This window comes from Larus michahellis, chromosome 6 (assembly GCF_964199755.1).
Source record: "Larus michahellis chromosome 6, bLarMic1.1, whole genome shotgun sequence".
Classification (NCBI taxonomy): Eukaryota; Metazoa; Chordata; class Aves; order Charadriiformes; family Laridae; genus Larus; species Larus michahellis.
In genome coordinates, this window is record NC_133901.1 from 49,966,306 (window position 1) to 49,978,343 (window position 12,038).

At 46.0% G+C, this 12,038-nt stretch overlaps 1 protein-coding gene across 24 annotated transcripts in view; it reads left to right on the forward strand.

Annotated features, from left to right (window-relative positions):
- CAMK2G (calcium/calmodulin dependent protein kinase II gamma) overlaps positions 1 to 11,667 on the forward strand; it is a 254,088-nt gene extending 242,421 nt beyond the window's left edge. For 12 of the 24 annotated variants that reach the window (XM_074591309.1, XM_074591307.1, XM_074591308.1 and 9 more), the window contains 5 exons: positions 1,986 to 2,099; positions 6,381 to 6,456; positions 6,954 to 7,048; positions 8,147 to 8,392; positions 10,938 to 11,667. In XM_074591309.1, the coding sequence (XP_074447410.1) occupies positions 1,986 to 2,099; positions 6,381 to 6,456; positions 6,954 to 7,048; positions 8,147 to 8,379 (518 nt within the window). In that variant the 3' untranslated portion in view covers positions 8,380 to 8,392; positions 10,938 to 11,667. Of the gene's footprint in view, positions 1 to 1,985; positions 2,100 to 3,745; positions 3,872 to 6,380; positions 6,457 to 6,953; positions 7,049 to 8,146; positions 8,393 to 10,937 lie in introns of all 24 variants that reach the window. The other 12 variants (XM_074591293.1, XM_074591288.1, XM_074591291.1 and 9 more) reach the window with 2 other exon arrangements.
- Positions 11,668 to 12,038: the final 371 nt, after the last annotated feature.

Sequence of the window (12,038 nt, forward strand, 5' to 3'; positions counted from 1 at the left end):
TCGAGATTCGATCGTTGCCTTGAACTAGCTTCCCAGACTTCCATGTCTGACTCAGTTCATAAATGCACCATGACGCTGTCATTCCTGTCACAGTGGGGCCATGCGTTGGGGAACCAGCTGACTTGGCCTCTGTGGTATATAAACACTGTTTGCCCTGAGCTAACTTGTTTTTGTCTCAGAGTTGGAATTCTCTTCTTGCAAATATCATAATCTGTTCATCTCCAGTCCATTTCTAGGCTTGGAAAATCCCTACCAGTCCCTTGAGGTTTGGAGTCTGGTTGTGGTTTTGTGCTTCCCTGTAGGTTACAGGGAGTTGAAACCTCTCTGTTCCTGCTCAGTCTCCCTTCTCACCTCTTTCTGAGAATCTCTGTACTGACATGCACACACTTTATTTTTTTGTCTTTGAGTCTATTTTTGTTTCTAAGATGAAGATCATTCTCAGTCTATCGTCTATGAATGGAAACTATTTTTTTGTGTTCTTGACTGAGATATCGGTAGAATGAGAGGCTGAGAAGGGATTTCACACCTTTCAGTGACCGTATCATAAATATTCTGTCCTTGTAAAACTCTTTAGACCAAGGAGCTGCGAGTCCCATACCTGCTCACATTGTTTGAGCAGCTGCCCTTTTCCTGACCTCCCTAAAGGATGGAGCAGACGTTTTCCTGAATGAGCAGGTTCAGGATAAGTGAATGCAATTTGCATTCTGAGGCAAACGTGTTAATAGTTTGCATTTTGAGGCAGAGGTATTCCAGTTCTCCCTGTAGTCAATCTGAGTTACACATGCAGGGAAAAATCAATGCTGACCCTGTGGTGTGGCAGCAATGTCACCTCTGTCAGCTGGGCTAGCTCCTGATGCTTTTCCTGTGGCTTATCACAAGCTGCTGGCTCCTCTTCTGAGGAGTCACAGGGAGCAGAAACGCATGCCAGTGAGTGAGCAAGCTCTGCAATACAGATTGTTTCAGATAAGACCTGACCTCATTACAGGACAGTATTCCAGTTCCCACCTTTTTGCCAAAGAGTAATCCGTGGTTTAAGAACCTAGCTTTGAGGGAAAGGGACTGGATGGTTTTTGTAGTGTGGTAATGAAACTGATTTATCTAATCTCTGCTGGATATCTGTCCAGAACAGATATTTGTCCAGAATCTTGTCTCCTTTGGCAGCTTTTGTTCCGAAGAGGTCCCAGACTTGAGCCAGTTGAGCCAATGGGTCCTGTAAGTCAGGAATACAAATGCTGTGAGGAGAGGAAGGCTAGGACTGGAACAGAAGGTTGGGGGGAAGGAGGGCAGCTGGCCAGGGCTAAATCTGTGAAGAATTGTGTAGGGCTGTGTTGCTGCAGATCAAAACTGATATATTTTTTTTTTTTGGCAGAGGTTAGAAAATTTTGTTATGATTTTAATAGAAGGGAGCATTTGAATGGTGGTTGGGGGGAAGGAGCTTGCACAGTAATGGTTTGTGCTATGGCCAGCTCTGGTAATTTTAGTGCTTCCCGTTTTAAGTGTAGCAGTGTTCACCAGTGTTCCTCCTGCCCCTCCATGGTTTAAGCTAAGCAAGCACTCGAGCAAAACTAAATAGAGCAAAAGGTTTGGGGTGTTGGAGTTCTCGGCGTTCTGCATAGCCATGACTCTGGGAAAAGGGAAGTGCTTGTGCCATTAATTCCTCTGCCAACTTCTTATTTTCAATAAACAGGTTACGCAGATCTGTTCTGCTGTGGTGTAGAATCCATCAGTGACAGTTGCCTCAGGGATATGCTGTTTCCACTGTGGCGGGGCTAAAAGCAGTGTCCCCCCTTCCCCTCTCATTGTAAATTGCACAGCAGGTCCACGTTGTAGAGCTGTCTACTTGGCTTTGCCCTGGAGGATACTCCTGCATGTTTTGTGCCCAGCATTGTGGTTTCTTTAATGTTCTCCTGTTTCCTTTCTCTTTTTTTATTTACTGAACTTGCGTGTTTTGTTTGTGTTTGTGTTTTAATTCCCTGCCATGCTAGCTCCCCCTCTCTCCACCGGGGACGGCAGCTCAGTGCTTGAAGGACGGAGGCACAGTGAGAGCAAAACACAGACTGAGTCCATGCAATCCCAGCTTTCTCTCTGTTTCTCAGCCAGTAAGTCCAGGGGTGCAGTGCTTCACGGCATCTTTTTCCCACCCCCTCCCTCCACCTTTCCCATTTCTCCTTCCCCAAGGTTTTTCTTTTCCTCAACTTCCTTCCAGAACGTTGATTTTTTTCATTTCCAGTACTCCAGAACAAAAAGAAATCATCTCCCTTCCCACAAGATACCCTCTTTCGCACACTGAAAATTTCCAAACCTTTCCTTCCCTTTTTGAAAAAAAAACAAAAAAAACCAAAAAACAACCAAACCCAAACAACAAAAAACCACCCGGAACCTCATCCTAGCTAATTTCATTCCCTTGCTTTCATCTGGGCGAGACGTGGCATTGTCTGCAGAGACGCTGCCTTTTCGGGTTTCCCTGGGCAAGTCACTGCATCTCTTTGTGGTAAATGGGGTCAGTGGTGCAGGTCTGCTTGTGGAGAGGATGCGAGGCTGCATTCAGTCTCGCTTGTCAAGAACTTCTGAGCACCCCAGACACGGATGGTGCTTGGGAAGTACAAAAGGGACAAAAACCAGTGTTTACAGACTGCTTGAAGGATGCTTTGGAAGGGAGGCCGTGACTGCTGGAAGACCGCACAGCACTTCTGAATCCATTGTCAGGTGCTCTGAGTGAAAAATCCCTGGATAATGTGGGGTCTGAGGAGCATTTCTCTGTTGTGAGCTTTACCTGGGGTGTCTGTCTTGCTAGCTCAGTTAGCTGGTAGTGGTTAGTCCTCCAGTTATAGTACTGTCTGGCTGATCTCTCCTGAAGTGGCTGCCTCTGAAAATGGATATGAAAAAAGCTAGTACGTTAGAGAAAATCTAGGTGGGATTCCCAGCCTTTCCCCTATACAGACACACCGTACTAGCTGCCTGACTATTTTAAGCTATAATGGAAGGATCCTTAATGTGAGTTGGGAACATCTGGTCAGTCTGAATGAAGGAGCAGGCATGCCCTCTTCTGTCTCCTCCTGTCTGCCTTCCCCGGTTTCCTGCATCTCGCACAATGCAGCACTTGGAGCCTCTCTGTTACTTACTTTTGAAGTAGCCCTAAGGATGTCAAACTGCTGGTTCGTGAGGTGCAACGGGAAAGGTGTTTTGCCCAGCCAGAATGGAAGGGAAATGATCTCTTCTGAAGTCCTTTTTGCTGTGAACTGTCCATCACTGTTTTCTTATTAACTCCTTCCTCTTGCTCATAGCAAGGCCCTGCTTGGTAGGCTGAGGAGTGCCAAAAAACTTCTCTGCCACGTGGGGCAGCATTCTCCCACCCCGCTCCCCTCCGAGTTGAGGTTTGCAGTGATTTGGATGCCCTACTTTTTTTCCCTTCCGCTTGCATCCCGTACTTGCCCTCATGCTGCTCTGTCACTACTCCGACCAGTGTTTTAGGTCACCCTCAAACTACCTCCAGCAGCATTAGTGCGATTCCTACTGTGCTCTGAGGGGTCTCCTGCACCGGTGCCAGGGCGGTCCCCTCTGAGCAGTATCTGGCCCAGCTGATGTGTGACAGAGGCAGGAGAGCGGGTAGAGGCTGCTGGGATGTGGATGTCCCTGTGTGCCGACCGGGGTTGGGGCTGTGTGTGTTTGTACTTCTTTCTTGGTTTTTATTTTGCTTTCTGGTTTTTGTTTGTTTATTATTTTAATGCTTACATTTGTTTTGCAGCTACAAAGTCTTGTGAAGAGAAGCTTCTTGCCTGGGACAGCCCAGGGCAGACATTGGAGTTAGAGCGTGCTCGGTCGGAGCCTTTGCTAACTCCAGTAGTTCCCTTTGTACTTAACCGTGCACCGTGTAAGTTAGCAGCTGGGTAGCAGTAGTGGAGTAGTGCAACTAGTACTAGTTACCGTAGATGTAAAGCTCCCTCCCTCCTCCTTCGCTCCACCTCCGTGCCCTTCGCCCCCCTCGTCCGTCCGAGAAGGGTCGGAGCAGCCCCTCTGAGGGGTTGGTGCCGGCGGCTCCCGGGGCCGCTCCCGGCTGCAGGGAGCGGCGGCGGCCGCCGGGGGGAGCCGCGGCCCCGCGGGGGGAGCGGGGGAGCCCCAAGCCCGGCCCGCCGGCTCCCGGCCCCCGCCGGGGGGAGGAGGAGAGCCCAGGGGTGAGCTCCGGCCCGCGGTTCAAACCGGACGCCGCGAAAAGCACTGCCGGGGGCCCCGCCGCCCCCGCGGTGTCCCCGTCTGCAGCCTCCTGCCGGCTGTACTGGTGCTGGCGGGCGGCTGTGGCGGCGCTGCCTCTTAGGGCACTCGAAAAAGACAGTGGAATAGCCGTGAGTCACACTCATATCTGTGCTGCTGCATGCTTGCCTCCCTTTTTGCCTCTCTGCAGCGTAAGCTTGGAGGCCCCGTGGATTCATCAGGAGTGGCAGGCACAAATGCCTTCCCCCGTGACATCCCGAGGCCCTCCATCCTTTGGAAAAAACAGTTCTCCTGCGTGCTGGTTGTAGCTCGGGACATGTAGTGAAAGCAAGAAGACGAGCACAGTCTGATGGAATGGACTTCTGTTGAAGGACAGGGTCAATGCTGCTGCATAGTGACACTTGGGAAGGGGGTGCAAATCTCCTTGAGACGAGTCTGCACATGGTCGCTGTGGTCTGCAGATTTCCTCCCTCATCCCAAATGGGCAACCTTTCCTGTGGAGTCCATCTCCCGGACATTGCACACATTTGTGTGTGCTCTGCATGGGGGGGAGGTACAACAGGTAGCCCAGCTTCATGCAGAAGCAATTCCAGACGACTTGCTTGTAAAGACAATTTTCACAAAAGACGTAGCTCCCTGTGTCATTTTGATCTAATCCCTGTATACATCTTTCGACATTTGGAAATGTATACAACCTGAGTGGCAAAACCAGCTCCCTTACTATTATGAGCCAGTTGTCCCCTATCTGAGATGTTTCTGTGGCTGGCTGGTAGTATAATTCTCTTAACTGATTTCTAGAGTGGGTGTAAACATCTTTCATAGGCAGTGAGATTACCATCTTGTTGGTCTTCAGCTGTGTTTATCAATGGTGGGATGAGATGCACATGTGTATGAAAGTTTGCAGGGTAGGGCAGTTCAGACTAGCATCTTCTGGCATTTAGAGTGGAATTCAGCTTCCCTGACTTGGACATCTAAAGATGGTAGGTTGTATTTAAACATTTAAACACCACCCCCCTAATGGTAGGCATCTGAGGTGCCTCAGATGAGACTTCCAGAAGTTCCTATTTCTTTCAGGGCCTAAAAGGGGGAACAGTCAGGTGATTGGTTCCATTTTAGACACCTACATTTTAGATGCCTAAGGACAGATAAATTCCACTTCTGGTGGTAGGAATTGTAAATTATTTGGTAACATTGAAGATAGTGCTATAGCACCTCCTAAATGCTTGTATACAGGCTCAGGCATATATATGGTGCACATACAGTTGTAGAACTGGAATTGCGTTATTTAAGAGAGCCGACCCAAACTTTGCGAGTGTTAAGGACTCTTGAGATCAGCATGACTGATGGAACATCTCAGAGGGGACAGCGCCTGGGCAATCGGCTGCGGGAGACGTAAGAGAAGAGGGTGCAGAGGTGCTGGCCAAATAACAGTAGACAGCTAGCCCCTGTCTTCATTCGTCTTGAAGTCCAGAGCACTGGGTGGGGCTAATGGCAGTGCTGTCACAGTGCTGAAAAGAATTGTGCCGTAGGGATTGGCAGAAGTGAACTGCCTGAGGAACGGAGCGCACACTAGTATATAGCTAGGACTTGTTCATCCAATACATCCATCCTGCTGTGGTTGTCTTTCTAGCTTGCGGAAGTCATCCCTACATGTCCCAGTTGCTTGTTTGCAGCATTCATAATGTCTTGAGGTATTGGTGATAGTGATAGGCAAGTTGTTGGGAGACTTTTTCCAATTGCCTTAATCTGTGTGGTGGCCATTTCTTATACGTCTGCTGTGGTGAAGGGTTTCCACATCTTAAGCTGCCAGACAAGGGCTTCACGTTGGCAGGTTCACTGACATTCATTGGTCAGACTCCCCAGAAGCACCTCAGGCTGTCCTTCAGGAGACACCTCTGGTGCCTCAGACCTTTCTAGAAGAAAAAAATGTAATATGACATCTTTATTTCCTTTCTCCCTGCATTATGGGATCACCATTCCCCTTTCATACCACTGCCCCATCTCATGTGGATGGCTGTCATTACTGCATATCTCCGGAATGCAGGGAGCAGCATCCTATGAGATCTACACTAATGGTGCTCCGCAAATTGCTTGTTAGGAAGCACCCACTAGCCCCATATTCCCATTGAAGTCTTATGCTCAGTTAAATTGCTCTTTCTTCTTGTTCGCAGTGCGTAAGCAGGAGATCATTAAGATAACAGAGCAGCTGATAGAAGCCATCAACAATGGAGACTTTGATGCTTATACGTAAGTACAGATGTCTTCTGACAGGTTGTTTATCAGTTTGTGTGCAAGCGATGTTCTGGCTCCTGGGTATGAAGAGTTTTAATGTAGTCAGAAATGGTAAAAAGTTCTATGCTTTTTAGCCTCCGTCCATTAAGGGTAGGAAGGTAGAGCTCTTTCAATGAACATCAAGTAGAAGTCAGTTCCCAAGCAGCAACAGGAGTGACAGAAGGAAAATGTTCTAACTTCGTAAGAAACATAGTGGGGAGGGCAGTGGTATGGACAGAAAGGGAAAAAAAAGCAAAGCCAGAAACCTAGAGGCTTGTTTTACGTGAAATGCCAACTAGCACTAACTCCACGTTGCTGCAGTAGGACTGAGTTCTCCAGGAATTTACTCCTTGGAGTAGGGAAACAGTTAGGTGGACACAGGGTGTGAGTTAAATGCTGTACCAGCGCTTCATTGTGTAAATAGCCCTTGGGCTTAAAAGCAGACTGTAAGCCTGTGGTGCCTTCCTTTGCAGAAAAATCTGTGATCCTGGCTTGACCTCATTTGAACCTGAAGCACTGGGGAACCTGGTTGAAGGAATGGATTTCCATAAGTTTTACTTTGAGAACTGTGAGTGGGTAGACTTGGTAACACCAACAGCTTTCTCTCTGATCTTCCTTTATGACACATTTTGGGGGGAAAACTGCCCTTGTTTTTACTGGCTATCAGAACCAGCAAGAACTCGATTGTGCATCAGTTGTGATGCATTCAAAAGAGCCAGCGTGCTTTATCTGAAAAGCCTTTTCCAGCAACAATTTCAATTCTAACACCCAGATCCCTTCACTCTAGGCATACAGTTTGCCTGGTGCAAATATTTTCTAAGCGTGGACTGCAGGAGCTTTAAAAGTTTGAGGCACTGGATTTCCTACTGATATGGAAGTGGAAGAAATGAGCATATTTTGATGGAAACAACATGTATGTTTGGGGTAGACGTACTGAATGGTCAGACATAAAGATAGTCATGCACAAATCAGTCACGCCTTCACTTTGAGTTTTCCCTGGATGGTTTCAGATCTCTAACATGTAATGAACCTGTTATGTGGATACAAGGGTCACCTTGTCAGCCTGGAGCAGGAGAAGGGGTTGGGAGAAATCATTTATACTAGTGGATTTGCCTCCCTTCCTGGATGTTTCCACAGGATGAAATAATTGAAATTTAAATCCTGAAGTGTTCTATTTGTTTTATTTTGGCAGTTAGGTCAAGATCCTTAATAGGCAATGCCAAGTGCTCTAAGTGTGCAGAGACCAAGCCTGTTCTGGAGTGATTTTTACACTTCTCTGAGGCTTGCTCATATTTGGTGCAGGCCTAGCTTAATGATCTCCTGATTATTGACTCCTTTGCAGCAACATTCTGTAATTAAAAGATCTTTTTCTATAACTGAAGAAATAGCAGCACTGATGTTGAAAAAGTGGAGAGTATGCTTTGCAGAAGAAGTGGGAGCAAAGGAGTCAGGGGATTCTAGGCAATAAAAAGTACGCAGTTTCTAAGGAGAACAGGTGACAGGGGAAAGAATTGCTTGGATTTTGCCTGGAGAATTGCGGGAGCAGTTTTTACTGTATCCCAGAAACCAGTGGAAGGTGAGTAGAATATAAAAGAGGTTGGAGGATGTGGGGGGCTGTTTCTTCTTACTAGTAAAATGAAGCTGATGGTTTTGCATGTTCTGCCAGTACTGTCGAAGAACAGCAAGCCAATACACACCACCATCCTGAACCCCCACGTCCATGTCATCGGTGAAGATGCTGCCTGCATCGCGTACATCCGCCTAACACAGTACATCGATGGCCAAGGCCGGCCCCGCACCACGCAGTCTGAAGAGACCCGTGTCTGGCACCGCCGAGATGGCAAGTGGCTGAACGTCCACTACCACTGCTCTGGAGCTCCTGCAGCACCTCTCCAGTGAGGATCAAATACGGGTATGGACTATTGGGGAAAGAGTATATCATACACACAGCTAAGGCTGCTGGATGTGGGAATTCAGTATTGCAGGCTGTTTAGCTGGTGGTGAGAGGAGCATTTTTAGTTGTAGGCTAAAAACTACTGCTGATCAGTTGGTGTTCCTTTCTCTAAGCCCTGTCCTCTGGACTCAGTAGGATTATCTGCCACTCTTGACAAACTGGAGTCGTGTGCCAGGCGGTTGTTTCTGAGCTCAGCTACCCTTGTAGCACCAGTGCTTCCTCCCTGCTAATCCAGAGCAGAGAGGAAGAGTATCTCATGCTGTGCACGGGTTCACTGTTTCCCAGGTGTCAGGGGTCTACCTTTTACACGCTGGTGATTTCAGAGAACTTCTTTGATGAGGATGTCGTATTGTAGAGAGGATATTGTAAAATCTATACAGAACAATTTCTATGCCATAACGGTAAAGATTTATTCATATAAATTTTACTACCTATTTTCTGATCGACAGAAGCTATTTAGTGTACGATGTTGAGAAAACTCAGAGGGGAAAAAAAAATCTAAACAACTAAGGATTTGGAGGATTTAAAATATCTCCCAATTAGCTTGCCACAATTCAGCATTGGAGGAAAGTTTGGTTATAAAATTTGACATGAAGAAACTATTGTTGCTTGCTCCTGAAGAACAGCAGATTCACTTACTTCTGCAGCATTTAGGCATTCCTGTTTATTGCCTTACTGGTTTCTTTTACTTAGATGTACAAAATCTTTCTGCCTCCTTTCGTTTTATGCTGAAGCATGTGTCGCCTTCATTATAAAGATTGAAGTTTCCTAATCTTAGGACCTTTATATTAAAGATTTTCTATTTAAGAGCAATCACAAAAAACATCTGCACCCGGGAGACAAGCTTTTTTCAATGTGGTCATTTGAGGATTAACCACTCAAGTATAGTTAGTACTTGAGTCCTACTCTTGTGTAGTACTTGGGACTAAGCCAAGAGCAGTTTTTATTCTTATGTGTTGGGAGAGATTCAACCCTACTGAAGGCAACAGGAAGGAATGTGAACTATCACAAGCAAACTGCAGAGGTCACAGATGGAATTTGAAAAGCAAAAGCCAGTTGGGGGCACCAGAAGCAGGGAAGCTTTCGAGAGCTGGACAATCAGCTGAATTTCCAGGGAGTAAGGCAGCAAGCAGGATAAAGCCTTTGCAGGGAAACAAAAAATAATTTACTTGTATCAGTTTTTATCAAAGAGATGCTGAGGGAGACTTCTGTCCTGGATATAGTCCAAAAACGATGCAGAAGAAATTATTAAATTAAAGATTGGTATGTCTCAGTGGCTATGCCTAGGAGTTCTCAGGAAGCTTAGGAGGGGAGAGTCTTAGCTGCTACAGAAGAGGTGTGTTTCCTTGACTTTGCTGCTGAAATGTTGCACCTCCTCCAAAAGTATGTGCTGGAGGGTTTCTGAAAAGTGCAGAGCAGAAGCCATTTCCAAACCACAAACTGTTGGTTAAAACAGTATTTTTTAAAACCTATGAACTAAATTGAAGTTGAAATATTTGTGTGCATTTCTGGGTTCTGAAGGAGGTGTAACCACGTGCAGTTATGAGTGGGGTCAGTGTGGGCAGCCCCCATCTGAACACATTGAATCATTTTGGAGCAGCATTGGCCCATGTGCAGTGAAGGGTAAGGTTGAAGAAGGAATGAGATGCATAAGAATGCTTAAATAGAAATTGGTGGCTTGCCTTTTCACCTGGAAGGCAGAGTTCAGTTTTGGGTAAGTCATCTCGAAAGGAAACTGCAGCTGTAAAAGAAGTTTGAGGTTAATCAGAGGACTTCTGTGTAAGGAGAGAGTAGGAACACAGAAGGGAAAAGACTAATAAGAGAGTTTGCGACAAAGACTTGCAAACTAAGAAATGGTAGAAAGAAGATTTTGGCTACGCGTTCATGACAGGACAATGCTAATCAAACAAGAAAAAACCCCAAACTTAAAACTGATCAAAATAAATCCAGAAATTTGACACAAGAAGATTAGCCAGGAGGAGCCTCTGCTAAAAGCAGTCATTAGGGCTACAACTTTGCAGAACTGCAGAAAAGCTCATACATTTGTTTAAATAGTAGGAACATTCAGAGACTAAATTACTGAGGACTAAATAAAAAAAAAAAAGAATGATCTTCCAGTTCAAGGCAAAAGCCAATTGGAAGTGAGGCGGAAACTGTTTGTTAAGATCACCCCTCGGGAAACATCTTCCACTTGCGGGACATGTCACTGTTGGACAGTGGGCCCAAGTCTGCTCCAAGTAATTCATTTCAGCGAGTAGTTCATTTTCATTGGCACCCTCAGCCACCTGGAAGAGAAAGTGTGTGCCTCTTGTCTTCAGGGCTCTTCTCACGAGCCCCGCTCTGGGTTGTGTTAGGAAGGGTTTCTGCCTGCACCAAATAATTAGCCTGTAGAAAACATGTTTTATTAATCGTGTGCAGCTAATGTTTGGCTTTATTTCCTTCCATCTTCCATCCCGTTCTCACCTCTCCTTTCTGGGTGGACCCTACCTCTTCCTGACTGCAGCAACTTGTGGAGATACTCAGCTGGAGGGCAATATCTTCTTAGCAAGCAGCTCTGGAGTGCCTGAGTGACAGCAACGGTCATGTCTGTTTTGACGTTAAAAAAAAATAAATACAAATTACAAACAGGCAGCAGCCAAATGCACGAAACCCTGCATGCATCTGATGCTCCGGGCACTGCCTTTCTGTTGTTTTCCATGGATCCATCGTGTCTGTTTCTGCTGTACGAAGGTGTTTTTAAATCTAAAAAAAAAAAAAAAAAAAGACATGTTGTTTGTATAAAATAATAAAAAACAGGAATAATGCTAAATAAATGACAGATTATCCAACATGCCCCCTCCCCCAGGGCTAAGAAAATGGCAGCAGCTGGAACATCTTTCAGAAATGAAGTGAGGGGGAAAGCAAAAGTGAAGGAGAGAGAAAGAGAGGGAGAGCAAAAAAGGAGGCGGCTTGAGCAGCGGGTGGCTGAACTGTGCTCCACAAAGCCACGGTGGAAGTTAACATCACATTCAGGCTGTGCTGCGACTTCAGTCAGTGAGAGGTGGCGAGGAGACCCCAGAGGAGCCTGTGTGAAGACTTGGGGTTCGAGAGAGAGGAGGCGCTTCTCTTCCTGTTGCCCGGCAGACTGACTTCAGCCTGAGTTTCTTCTTCAATTCCTGCACAGCAAGAACGCTATGGAAAGCTGGTTGCTCGGCTGCTGGATCCCAAAACAGACTCTTCTTTTTTTTTTTTTTTAAGAAAAAAAAACAAAATGGGATGTTGATTTAAAACTAAAGGTGGAAGTAGGGATTAAAAAATGGGTTTAAGTGAATATAACTTAAATAGAAGCTTGCTCTTCAGTGATACTGGTTTTAGAAACAGCCACTACCTGGCCAAACATGGAGGTTTGAAGCCAGCTTATTTAATTTAACAAAAAAAGCATTGCATTAAGAGCAGAGATTCTAGAGGAAGAGGGTACATGTATGGGATTTTCTATTTTTTTTTTTTCCTTTCTAGTAGCATAGTTGGGATCCACAGTGCTGCAGAACACGTGTTCCTTAGGAAGCAGACAAAAAACTTAGTGTTATGTTCTTCATGAAGACTTGCACATACACTCCTATATGAG